General features: G+C 39.2%; 1 protein-coding gene across 2 annotated transcripts; it reads right to left on the reverse strand.

The window, feature by feature from the left end:
* Positions 1 to 3,269: 3,269 nt before the first annotated feature.
* On the reverse strand, positions 3,270 to 11,636 carry LOC18441613 (trihelix transcription factor GTL1). 2 transcript variants are annotated; one of them, XM_011627775.3, is made up of 3 exons: positions 10,686 to 11,636; positions 7,197 to 8,628; positions 3,270 to 3,903 (listed from the first exon to the last, which is right to left on the reverse strand). In XM_011627775.3, the coding sequence occupies exons 1-3, from the start codon at positions 10,988 to 10,990 to the stop codon at positions 3,892 to 3,894; spliced, it is 1,749 nt and encodes a 582-aa protein (XP_011626077.1). In that variant the 5' UTR covers positions 10,991 to 11,636; the 3' UTR covers positions 3,270 to 3,891. The 2 variants fall into 2 exon arrangements, with proteins under 2 accessions (XP_011626077.1, XP_006851901.1); XM_006851839.4 differs by having other exon boundaries at positions 3,270 to 3,907.
* Positions 11,637 to 13,652: the final 2,016 nt, after the last annotated feature.

The following is a 13,652-nucleotide window of genomic DNA, read 5'->3' on the forward strand; positions in this document are numbered from 1 at the left end:
TATATTGCTTGGTTTAGTTTCAGAATTCATGAAGTGCCAAACTAACAGGTTAAAATGGAGAGAGACTGTAAAATTTGCCTATAAATGTCAAAAAGTTCCCATAACCTTTTACTGATCATGGAAGTGCAATGGACCAGATTTAAATGAGAAAATTTGGGGTTTCAGGAGGCAGGCTCTGGTCCAGAAAATACCCATGAAACTTTGGGGCCAATCGGTAAAGTTCCTTGATAGAAATGGTAGTATTCCTTAGATATTCATTCAGAAAAATAAATATCATTGCAAATGAATGGGAAATAGTTCAATGTGTCTCCAGACCAAAGCTATTCAAATAAGACTAGACAGGGATAGAGAAAAATATATATCATAAGCTGGCAGCAATTGTGTATGTCAAATCATAATTAATGTGTAAGCTCACTCACAGTCATTTAATTAAGATTAGTTAGCTAGAAACCTCCATAAATGTGTATGGAGAGCATAATAAGCTCACTCAAATAAATGAAGAGAAAGAGTGTGTATCACAATTGAAAGGAAGAGTTTCATTTTTCCTTGTTTTCATTCAGAACAAAGATGAAATACAAATTTTGCAGTGGCCGCCACCATCAATGGTAGAAGACGAGGTTCCACGTTGTGGCGTCTACTGTTCCATCCCCATCAAGGTCCCAAGTCAACATCATAAAAAAAGGAAAAGACAACAAATAATAATAAGGCCATTTAATTAATGATGAGGTTTGTATAAGGCACCCTTTAGAAGTAATCACATCTCTAAAATTTGATTGGAGATGAAGTTCCGATTTCAGAAACCTTATTATGGCTCGAAAGTATATCTCAATCTCCAACTATGAAATTTAAAATTTCAAAGTTGATAAGGACCAAGCAGTTCTATAAACACTTGAAACCTTGAATATACACTTTTTGATAACTTGTTATAAGATGCAATATTCATTGAACTAAAATTTTTTTCCCTTCATATCCACACATCTCGAAGTCTAGATGATTGATTGGCAGGTTCTCCAAAGTCAAAACACTCTCTTCTAGAGAACTTTTGAGGTGCATTTACTTTAATAGTATAAGGTTTTTTTTTTTTTTTTGGGTAAGTAACTTTAATAGTATAAGGTTGCGACCTTATATAAACTTTTTCCTTTAATTAATTGTAATAGTATGAAGGCTATCAAATGAGAAAAAGAAAAAAATAGGTGTTTTAGAATAAATTAGAAGAAAACATACCATAAGATTATCTACATTTGGGACAAGTTAAAATCACCCCAAAGCATCAGATGTGATACGGGCTTTTTACTAGCATCAAAGTCAGAGAATTTTCCTCCCATGGAGAAATTACAGAACCCAGCATTCCGATTCCACATCTGATTGCTTGAAGTGCGTGTGTGACCGTTGTATGTGAAAAGATAACATTCTCATGGTATACTATCCCATAGATAAGGGCAAGAGGTTGAACCTTTCCTTTGTAAATCAAGTGACCATAACAAATGGCACAGTTGATTACTGGCCCACACTGTGCAACAAGAAGCATGCCATGGGCAAGATGACAGGAGATAATGAGTTTGTTGACACAAAAAAAAAGGAATTGCTTTTGATATCAATAATCATATTCATTTGAAAAACAATTTAAATTTTTTGCTATTTAAGACAATCAAAGCTAAATTTCAAGGGTCCCAGTCACAAATGAATAACACAATTTGACTAAGAAAACATCAAACACCCCTTATCAGATACAAAAAAATTGGGAAAGCAGGTTTTATAATGCACAATCAAGTATGAAGCCCTATCGGTGTCTCCTAAATTTTCATGAAATATGGAATAAAAAAATTTTGGACCTCTAGCTGCCCTATTTTAGAGCCAATGATAGGGGCAACTTCCATATTGTGTCATAGCTTTCAATATACCTAAAATAAAATCGGGGTGAGGTTTGTATAAATTGCATACTTTAAATTATACAAGGAAGGGCCCCGCTAAATTTTATCGGAAGAAGTAGTTCTAGTATCAGAAGTGTGGCTTGAAAGTCCATGTTCAACCCTAAATATAAATATTCAAAAGTGGTTAAGATCCCTTGAAGCTCTTGAATATAAATGGCCCAGACAACATTTTACAATATACATTATTTTTAAGACTTGAAATTCTTTTTTTATATATGGAAACATATCAATGTCGATATGATCAATTAAAATGTTTTAAACAATGTTTGCTCCTATTTTTTGAGTGGCACGTTACCTCTATAATATAAAATTTACACGTTATATACATGGACATGGTTTTTATGAATTCCAGGACTCATATGTAGAAGTCAGTGCCCTCTTCATAGTATATTTTTAGGATGGATTTTGGACTTATTTTTTTAGATATATATAATTTGAATGTATAAATAAATGAATTTTAATTTTTAAAATGATAATTTTTTAAAAAATTTTTAAACTGTTGATTGTGCCATTTTTTTGCTAGACAGCCCACAACTCCACATCCATCAATGAACGAGTGGTCTAGGGGCACAAATGTAACTATTCACCCCTATGTATAAACTACTTTTTTATATATTATCAAGAAAAAAAAGAAAAAGAGGAGGTTGCAGCCATATATAAATTTTGAACTATTGTTTCATGCGGGCGGGACCGCATTTGTACAATATGCAGTCCAGATGTATAAAGCATCCATTTTTTAGATGGATGCAAATAGATGGTCCATCTAAAAACAATTGTAACTAACCGTCTAAATATTTTCTTAATATAATTATTATTTTAAATTTTTTAAATTTATTTATTTTTTCATATTTATAGTTTCTATGTTAAAAATTATATAACATCTAAAAATTAGGATCAAATTGTATTTAAAAATATATTTATTGTCAAGCCCGCATGTTAACTGTGTCCTTTTTTTATATCCATTATCAAGAAAAAAAAAGAAAAGAAAAGAGGTTGCATTATCATATAAAATTTGTATATAAAAAATTGAGTATTGGTCATATGAGACCCTCCTACAATAATGTGCGTAGGACTTCAAAAGATCATCATTAAATTTATCCCAAATCTTTAAAAAAATCAATTTTTGTAATAATTTTTTTAAAATTTATGCTAAACTTAATGGTGTCCTATACATAGGTATGGGAGGGTTGCTCTACAAAATTTGCGCAAAATACGCAATCCCATCTTTAGGAGAAAAAAGAAAAGAACGTCAGCCATTGTACAGGGGAGGTCGGTCCCACGCCTCGGATCCTGAACCATTCACCCATTCAACGGCGCTCACTGACCTCAACATTCGAATTAATGACAGAGTGATCCAATCTTATTATTTATTCATCCGTCTATTAAACAAATCAATAAAATACCAGGGACCGATCATATCCCTAAATATTGAGAAAAGAAAGAAAATCAAATAGAGAGAGAAACAAAAGAAGAATAATAAGAAAATCAATGAAAAGAAAGAACCGTAGAGAGTCTCTGCTCAGAGATACAAAGAAGAGATTTTCAGTGTCTCTGATTATTCTGCTTCGATCCGAGGCCGTTATGTGATTTTCTCTAATTTTAGAGGTAGAGAGAGAAAGATTTGGTTCTTTCTCTCTCCTCTTAGAGAGAAAAGTAGGTACATATGGTACAGATGAGAAGGTATTGCAGGCTTACTGGACCATGGCCATGAATGTGTTGGGGTTTGTTGCGGAGGCGGACGATGGTTGCCGCTGGAACTGAACTTCGAATGGTAATTTGCGGCTCTCTTCTTCTTCTTCCTGCTGGTTTCCTTCCCTTTCTTCTTCTTCCTCCTCCTCCTCCTCCTCCTCCTCATCTTGGTCTTCTTCTTCATCGAGTTTATCGCTATCGGGTTCTTCGAGTTTGTCGTAGTCGTCCATTACTGATTGCTGCTGCTGTTGTTGAAGGTCTATCAGCTCCCTCACAATGTCTTCTGGCTTCAATACAAAAGGCCAATCAATCCATTTTGATAGAGAGACTGTGTTTAAGTGAACACAATGTTATACATAAACTAGAGAATAACCAAGATATAAGCACATGGGCAAGCTTTCTATGCTCCCTTTAGTGCATAGAAGTTCTATCCTACCCTTATCATCCAGCCGTCTAATTTTGATAAGAAAGTCACTCATCATTTGATCTTAAATCCGAAGTCTCAAAGTACTTTATTTTTAGTTTTTTTTTTACACGGATTGTATGAATATGAAATTTGGTATGTGCCATCTTCTCATTGAGGCGCACCTATAAAAAATATTAAAAATAATTTTTCGATAAAATATAATGACCAAAATACCTCTTAAAATTTTCAGGGGTATTTTGGTTATTTTATTTTATTGAAAATATGTTTTTTACATTTTTCACTAGTGTGAGTTTAATAGAGGAATGGACGTCCAAAATTTGGTGTCAAAAACATTTATAGAAAAAAAATTACAAATAAAATAGTATAAAGACGTGATATTGTGATTGGAGCAATCTTAGCCCTCCATTTAAAATGGACGATTGAATAAAGGGGAGTATAGAACTTCTATGCTGCAGGAGAAACATAGAAAAGTTTCCCTAAGTATGCTGAGAGAGACTACAAACAGTTTACTTAGAAGGGAAAGGTTTCTATACTTCCTCTACAGCATAAAAGATCCATGCTTCCTCTACCATCCAGCCATCCAATTTTGATTAAGAGAGTCAATCAACGTTTGATCTTAGATCTGACGTCTTAAAGTATTTTATGTTAAGTTATTTTTATACAAATTGTATGAATATGGAATTTGGTACCTCCCATCTTCTCATTGGGGGGCACCTTTTAAAAATATTAAAAATAAATTTTCGATAAATATAATGGCCAAAATACCCGTGGAAACTTTCAGGGGTATTTTGATCATTTTATTTTATTGGAACTATTTTTTTTTATATTTTTTGCTAGTGCGAGTTTAATAGAGGATTGGACGTCCAAAATTTGGTGTCAAAATAGTTTATAGAAAAAAATTAAAAATAAAAGTGTAGAGTCGTGACATTGTGATTGGGGAAGTATATAAGTTTTATGTTATAGGGAACCATAGAAAGCTTGCCCTACTAAGAATACTTCCCTTGAATAAATTTGCATCAAAAAGTATAGATTCACATGGCCTAGGGGTGGCAATGGACCCTACTAGACCTGAACCCAACGGATATACCCCCACCTCGGGTCTGGGTATGGGTCCAAATTTTGGACCCAAATACTATTCAAGTTTGGGTCTTGGTCCAGCCGGATTCGATCCGTACCTATAGTCGTAGGGTATATGATGGCAATCATGTGTCTTTATGTGTACACTAAGTGTTCATATTGTCACAGTATTGGTAAAATTTATAGTATTATTGGAAAAAAGAAAAGAAGTTCATAATCATAGGGTAGGTGCTCGTTAAAAAAGCGCAAAAAAAAACAGCCTATAGTCAAATGGTGGCAATGGACTGGGACCCGACGGGCTGGGTACATGTCAAAAGTTTGGATCCGAATACTATTCAGGTTCAGATCGGGGTCTAGCCCGATCTTACCGGTTGCCACCCCTAACGTGGACTATAGCAAAAAATGGAACTTATTTTTTCTTTAGTATTGAAAAAACCATTTTGAGATAGAAAAAGGTCTGTATCATCTAGGAAATGATCCCGCCGGAGTATATATTCTTTTTGGCATGCCAAAAATAGCAAGAAAAAGGAAAAACGTAAGGTGCACCTCTCAAATCCTTTGAAAAAGGTTGTTTTGATGTTGGAAAAACATCTAATTGATCATCTTGACATCGAGATGTATAGATATAGAAATAAAATAATAATAATAGAAAAAAATAAAATAAAATAAAATCCAAGTATTAAAAATAGTACACATTGCAATAAATTATCCAGACCACATATTCTCAAATATAGAAATACAAAAAAATAATAATCAGCGTGTTAAAAATAGTACATATTGCAATAAATTATCAGGACCATCTATTTTCAAGATTTTTATAAGTTTATAGATATGTTTGATTTGAACTATTTTTAAAATATAAACTTTTATAAATAAAGATAAAAACAGATTATCATACCATCCTAACCAATTTCGACACCAAAATTTCATAAAAATATTTGAAAATGCATCTTACTTTGATTATTCAATTTTACAACCTTATATAAAATGAGGGCTTACCTCTTGTAGCTAATGTACAAGCACATTAAGAAGGGGGAATGTGCCCCTTATAAATGTGCCCCTTATAAATGACCAACCAAGCCCCAATATTTTCAAAACCAACATGGACCCATGGTTTTTTTGAAATGACCAACGTTCCCAATGTGTTTGAGAAATTACCCTTTTTCCTAGCTCAACACAAACTTAAAAATTGGTGATCTACACAAGTATAAGCACGATTCCAGCCTTATCTATGTGCAGCATATTTCCATTCTTTATGGAAAATGACCACATTCTGACCTCTTTAAAATGGTTTCCATAGGGAGTGAAGGCATTTCATGTTTAGAAACAGTGAAATAAATTTGAATTAAATTGAAATAATTCATTAACAGGGGACTATCCTCACAAATTATAGGTCAATTATTGTAATTCTATTTACTTTCTCTGTATTCTGCAAATAGTAAGAGTTATAGATTTCGAATCAAAAAATTCAATTCGGCCCCTAAATAAAGAAGGGATTATATACAATGCATCCATAGATAAAATCTCTGGCATGCAACCTAGGTCGATGATTAAGCACAGTTCTCGATAAAATCTAGGACGGATATAGCGGTGATGAATCGAAGAATATCTTGGGAAAGCGCATGTCAAGCGATACGGCATCATCGAATTCAAATGCAGATAGCCACACCGACAATTTTAGCCAAAACCCAACTAAAATTAGCAAAAAATCTCTTTAACATGGCGTCACTATCAAATTAAGAACCACGAGGCCTCGAGCTATGAGATCGGGCTAATTTTTCGGCCTAATTGAAGTAGTTTCTCTCGTAATAGAAACCAAATTGAGGTAAAAAAAATAAAAAAAAAAATCTTCCCTCAGCTTCAAAGTTAGACCACATTCCTTGTAAAATAAATGGCTCGTTTGTTTATTTTTTAAAAGGTAAGGGCAAAGGGTATTCCTGTCATTTAAATATTGTTGAGGTATTTTAGGCATTTAATGAAAGAAATATTGACACGACAAAAAACGGAGCGGGGAAGAATGGTAACGGGGGAACGGCAATTAAACAAATAAGAAAAATCCACGTCAGTCTTACCTTTTTGGACTGCTCCCCGCTCTGGTAGAAGCCAGTTTGCACGCTGCCCCCGTTTCCACCGTTACCCTCTCCCCCGTTACCATCCTTTCCCCCTCCGTTGCCGTGACCGTTACCGTTCTGGACCTGCTGAGTTGTCGTACCACCACCACCACCCCCACTTGCCACCACAGGTGGCGGAGCTGCCATTATTGCCAAAACTTCACCGCCGCTCTCTGATGCTGCGCCGCTCGAACTCACACCGCCTCCGAAGATCTTCTTTTTGTAAAGCGCGTCTAATTGATGGAAGTAAGGGCATGTCTTTGCATCTTCAGGCCTCTTCTTGTTGCTCTCTTTCACCTTCTTGAAATACTTGTTGATATTCTCCCACTTCTCCTTGCACCTCTTTGCGCTCCTGTTGTACCCGAGCCGACTCATGCCCGCCGATATCTCTTCCCATAATGGACCCTTGGGTCCGGCCTCTTGGTACCTGGACTCGAGCCCACTTCTCAGCTGGATCAAGGCGTGAACCTCAGCTTTCGGCCACCTTGAGCTGGATGACTCGTGCCCACTTAGATCTTGGTCTGCACCCGCAGGGGCAGCGGGTGGGGGTGGGGGTGGGGGTGTGGGTGCTGGGTTCGGTGGTCGAGTTGGGTTTGGAGTGGTGGGCACAATGGCTGTTACAGTGGGTGGAGGAGGAACAGGGACTGGGACTGGAGCGACGGGCACTGTGGGTCCAGCTGGTGGGTTCGGGATTGGTATCGTCTGGCCTGTTATCTTCTGCAAAAACGATATGACTGCTGCATCTCGTGACGCGGAGAGCGCTCGCTCTTGCGCCACAAGCTCATGCTCACGAGCCAGTCGAGCCATCTCCTGTCTCTTCCAAGCCTCCTCTCTTATCATTCGAGCTTGCTCTCTCTTCTCCATTGTTTCCAGGAACTTCTGTTGCATGGCTTCTTGTTTCTCCATGACTTGTTTCATGAGTCCCTCAAAGAAATCCATCATCTTAGTAGTCATCTGGTCTGCTGAATTCGACCTCTTCCTCTTCCGGCTATCTTTTGCCACAGTTTCAGTCCCTTCAGAGTCGTCCGATTCCGACGAGTCCCCAGAACTCAGGCTTATTCCAGTGGCCGGAAAATCAGCCGCAGGTTTGGGAATTTGGAGTTGAGGGGTTGGTTGGGGACGAGGATTGGAGGCCATTGGTGAAGGGAGGAGAGGGACTGGATTATTAGGGTTAGGGTTTTGTGGTGGTGGCGGTTGCGGTGGTGGTGGAGCCGAGGTGGTGGGGGTGGCTTGGCTCGAGTGGAGGGCTTCGAGTTGAGAGAAGAAACGGTAGCTTTTGCCGTCTTGGCGACCAGCTCGGCCTTCCTTGGTGCGCTTGTAGTATTTATGGACGTTTTCGAACTTCTCTTTGCATTTTTTGGCGCTGCGATTAAACCCTTGCTCAGCTAGCTTCCTGCAAAATGGAGCGAGAAGCGGAGAGGGGATGGATTTAGACAGGTTCGATAAATATTACCCTTTTGACCCTGAGGGAACCCTGGTTAGGCTAGGGAGTTAGGGGCATCTTAGTAATAATGGATGGAACTCAGTTTTTTTCTTGTGAAATTGCAGTAAAGAAATATAAATAAGTAATGTGAAATGATGGAAAGGAAATCTAGAGATTCAGATTCATTTGGAATTTTTTTGACATTGAAACGATTGAAATAGTGAATTTCGAAAAATAAGAGCGAAAACGGACAGAGCTTCTTCATGAAAAATTGAGAAGTTAATTCAATACAATATGAAAGGAGAAATCAAGTATCCGTCCGTTAGTGAGTTCTTTCGGTATCTTCCCCCTGCTTCTTTTCTTATCAATGCACAACATTTCGAATTTTTCGCGTCGAAGCAATCACCAAACTAGCTAGGGATCTAGTATAGCTAAAATAATACTAATTCATATTTTATAAGATAAAATGAACATAGTTTTTAGCTTTAGATCAGACTGACCAAGTCACCACTCATGATGAGTTTGAATGGTTTCAACTTCATACTAATTCATATTTTTATAAGATAAAATGATTTATGCCGAAATGGAGGAGAACTTCACTCAATTTGCATTCCAATTTTGAGCAAATAGAAGTCCAAACTACATAGTACATGCTCATGCAAAGATGGCTACATCTACTCTCCTGGAAATGAGCCTAACATGTAGGACTCTGCACCAAACTAAGGGCAAAATAGAGATTTTCACCAAGGAGGAAATGGATTTCAGGGTAACAAGATGCATTTGTCAAATTTGTAAAGATTGGGCACCTAGAACAACTGATTAAACTGATATTCTTTATATTTTTCTCCATAAAAAAAGAAATATTATTATTTTTTTGTGGGGGGAAGAGGAAGAGTATCGGGATTGGAGAGTGGTGATGCAAATGGAGGCTGTGGCATGGGTTTCAGGGAAAGGATTTGTGGGGTATTTTGGGAATTGCAGAGGGAGAGCGAATCAAAGAAGGTGTGCGGCCTGTTGCCCGAACCGGCATGCGTGACGCGAGGCTCCGTGGTACGAACCATAGGTGACCGTTAGCGGTCTGAATGACCGGGATGTACTCATCTTTCTCTCTCTAAAAGTTTCTCTTCAGTTTCAGATCTGAGCTAATTCCTCTGTCTAGAGAGAGAGGGGGGAATTGGTGGATTTGGGATTTAGAGAGAGAAAGAGAAGAGAGAGAGAGAGAGAGAGGAGGAAGAGGGGGGAGGGGATCTGTGGGTTTTGAAGGGGTTGACTGATCACGGACTGTTAATGGTTGGATAATTCGAGGAATGAGACTGGTGGATTTTAATAGGGGGATAGCATTCGCTCAAAGAACAACACCTCTCTCTCTCTCTCTTCAACAACACAATTGGAAGTCTCTCTCTTTCTCTGCACATTCGGAATTCCCCTAAGTCTCTCTCTCTCTAGAACAACACAATTGGAAGTCTCTCTCTTTCTCTGCACATTTGGAATTCCCCTAAGTCTCTCTCTCTCTAGAACAACACAATTGGAAGTTCTCTCTCTCTCTCTGCACATTTGGAATTCCCCCCCTCTCTCTCTCTCTCATGCTGTTGACGATTGATGACTGAACTACCAATGGATCCTCCCATGGAGAAACCTAACAACCCACCTACCTTCCATCCTTTCCTCTCAATTGCTCCAATTTAAATTCCAAGTCCCCCTCGAGCCTCTATTTCTCTCTCTCTCTCACTCTTTCTCTCTCTACCTGTATTTTACCGAATTTTATCAACTCATCTCTTTCTCTCTCTCTCTCTCTCTGAAACTCCAATTCAGTGGCTTTTCCGACTCTCTCACCTTGAATTGGTACCCTTACAGCAACACCGACCCATCCCTCACCTCATCTCAATTGTTCCCCTTCTATCTCCCACACTTCTCACTCTCTCCTATCTCTACTAAATTCAGACGACCCCAAACCACCTCTCACTCTCTCTCCTCTAGAACCAGACCAACAGGCAAACAGCTAGAAATCATTCACAAAGTATACATACCTTGATACTTCCTGCCATAAGGGGCCTTTGAGAGTAGCATCACGGAAAGCTGCGTCCATATCCTGCCTAACTTTGAGCAAAGCCAAGGTCTCCTGTCTCGGCCACCGATTACCAGTTGCCCCTCTCTCTCCTTCCTCACCGCCCACCAGAGCCTCCTCATCAGCGAACCCACCGGCCGGGCCCACGAGCTCCTCGAAATTCCTGCCGCTAGGAGCCCGCGAACTGATCGGGGAAGCGTTTTCCGGCAACCCCCCAAACTGACCCACTTCTGGCGATACCCCATATTGAGACCCACCTTGCTGCATTTCTCTCTCTAAACGCTAATCTCCCTCTCTTTACCCCCTCTCTCTCTAGCTTGGGCGTATGGGGAATGGAGTCAGAGGTCAAGTCGGCCGTACATCGGCCTCTGCCATTCTAACCATCTCATCATGATGCCTAGAGAGAGAAAGAAGGGGTGAATTGGGGGAGGGCTGTTGAAGGTTAGAGAGAGAAAGAAGGGGGAGGGGAAAGTTGAGATGGGGAAGAGAAGTAGGGACCGTGAAGTGGGGAATTTGGGGGGGGGAAAAGGGAAATCTGTACTGAGAGGGTGAAAAAGAAGGACAACTGGAAAGCTTAAGAGGCTCCTACGAGTGAGCGCTGGAAAGCGATTAAAAACTGAAAAAAGAGCAAATGGGGGGGAACCCAAATAAACAATATGGCGTCCTGCAACATCCAGCAGCGGCACCAGGAGGACGAGGAGGAGCACAGTGGCCTTAGAGAGAGGAAGTCTATAGAGAGAGGAGGTCTAGAGAGAGAAAGCGAGTGATGAGGATGATGATGACGGTCATGACGGGAAATTCATAAAAGAAATGAGATGCTGCGTTGTCAGCTCGGCTTACTTTGGGACCTAATAATAGTTAAAACCCAAAGGCACCACCACAACTCCCCTCTTCTACTGATAATGGGCGTCTCCAACCCAAACCTTCACGCCTCTCTTTCTCTCTCTACTTTCTCTCTCCACCTTCTCTCTCTACCCCCTCTCTCTCTCTCTCTCTCTCTCTCTCTCAATGCTTGCTCAATAATTAAAATAACGGGAGAACTAAAATAAATCGGTAGATGTATAAAAGAAATGTACAAATGGAATCAAATGCGAATTCCCGGAGCTTATAAGAACTTGTTCACCCCACAACCCACAGCCCAGGGTGTTAAGAATAATACCAACCCTAAATAAAAAAATTTGATGCTTTTGAGTTTTCTCTTTGACCTTTTATTACTTTTTGTTTTTTACCTCTTCTCTGTAAACTTTTTTTTTTTTTTTTTCCCATATTTCTCTAGTTTTATTTAATTTTTTTTTTTTTTTTTGCATTTTTCTATTCAGTTTTCTTGTTTCGTCTTTCACTGTAATCCGGAGTGGGTTTATCTTTTTCAATCTTTCTTCCTTTTGGGTTTTCCCCTCTCTCTAAAACTTCCATGTGTTTCTCTTTTTTAACCTCTCTTTCTCTCTCTTCTTTTTGGGTTTTCTACTCTCTCTCTCTCTCTTTATCGATGAAACGGTGGAGACAGGAACACATTGTAACAGCTGTAGAGTGGGCCCGCTTACAGGGGCTCGAACGTGCCGGGCGTTTATCGCGGATCCCACACCACACCCCAACTGCCGGGCAGACTTGCCGGATACCTTTTCCCGGCAGTATCAACGGCTGCCACTTGGATTTCCCGGGCCGTTTCCGGTCGTTGGACTGCCACGTAAGGTTTGGCGGTAGTTCTTGCACTGAGAAGCCGTGGTAGTAAGGGGGAGGGGCATTTTCCCAAAGGGTTAAATGCGGTATCCTTTCCCAGATGGAGGGCCCCGCCCTGTGTTGGTCAATAATAATAGAGCTTTCCCCACAACCCTTCTCTCTCTCTCTCTACTTTCTCTCTCTTCACCCTTTCTTTCTCTCTCTTTCGCACACATTTTCTCTCTCTAGCCACTCTCTTGTGTAGATTTCAGCTTTAAATTTGTTCTTGGGATTTTACGGCAATTTGCATGTCTGGTATTCGTCCACGAATCTCTCTATTTTAATTCTTGTGTTGGGGTTTTAGGGCAAATGGCTTTCCCTCTATCCCTCTCTCCACTTTAATTGATGTGTGGGGCTTTAAGGCAAATGGCAACTTCCTCCCTCCCTCACTTCTCTCTACAAAATTTCCCTTTCAATTTGTTTTTGTGATTGCCCTCTCTCTATCTCTCTCTCTCTCTCTCTAGGTAATTGCAAGTAGGGTTGGCAATGGTTTGGGCGGCTTTATTGGCGTAGTCGGTCTGTATTTCAGAGTTTATGAAAGATGTATACAAGAGCCTCAATTTATGAAGTTATTTGTATTTCAGAACTTATGAAATATCTGAACAAGATCTTCAATTTATAAGATTATTTGTATTTAAGAGTGACGTGAACAAAGAGCTTCAATTTATAAAATTATTTATATTTCAAAGCTTACGAAAGATGTGAACAAGAGCCTCAATTTATAAAATTATTTATATTGTAAAGCTTATGAAAGATATGAACAAGAGCCCAAATTTATAATGTTACAAAATTGTATGCTACAAAAAATAATAGTAATATATACAATAAATCTATAGATACACAAAAAAAAAAAAAACACTGTATCAAAAAATAAGTGCAAGTTTTTATAATTTTCAAGTGGCCCGAGGGTGGGGCTAACGCCAGTATGTAGCTAGGTTTACCCCAACTTGGCTCGACCCTAATAAGGTTAGAGACAGGTGAGGGCTGGCCTTATGGGGACAACCGCCGGGCTGGACCTGGTCCGTTTCGGCCCATAATTTCCAGCGATAAGCTTGATTGTTAGAAATATTTTATCAAATTGTTGATTGACTTCCTCTCTTTTCTTTCTCTCTCAAGAAGTAATTTTCAGGTTTGAATTCGTGTTGGGGGTTTTACGGCAAAGTACGTGTCAGAAATTTTGTCCACGCCTCTTCCTACTCTCGCGGGGTAAACT

This window comes from Amborella trichopoda, chromosome 9 (assembly GCF_054954075.1).
Source record: "Amborella trichopoda isolate Santa Cruz 75 chromosome 9, AtrichopodaSantaCruz75HAP2 v2.0, whole genome shotgun sequence".
In the NCBI taxonomy this organism is placed as follows: Eukaryota; Viridiplantae; Streptophyta; class Magnoliopsida; order Amborellales; family Amborellaceae; genus Amborella; species Amborella trichopoda.

Coding starts and splice junctions, on each gene's coding strand:
- LOC18441613 (XM_006851839.4), bottom strand. CDS start 10,990: ATGCAGCAAGGTGGGTCTCAATATGGGGTATCGCCAGAAGTGGGTCAG. Junction 8,629..10,685: donor TTATGGCAGGAAGTATCAAG/GTATGTATACTT, acceptor TCCATTTTGCAG/GAAGCTAGCTGAGCAAGGGT. Junction 3,908..7,196: donor GCGGGGAGCAGTCCAAAAAG/GTAAGACTGACG, acceptor TTTGTATTGAAG/CCAGAAGACATTGTGAGGGA.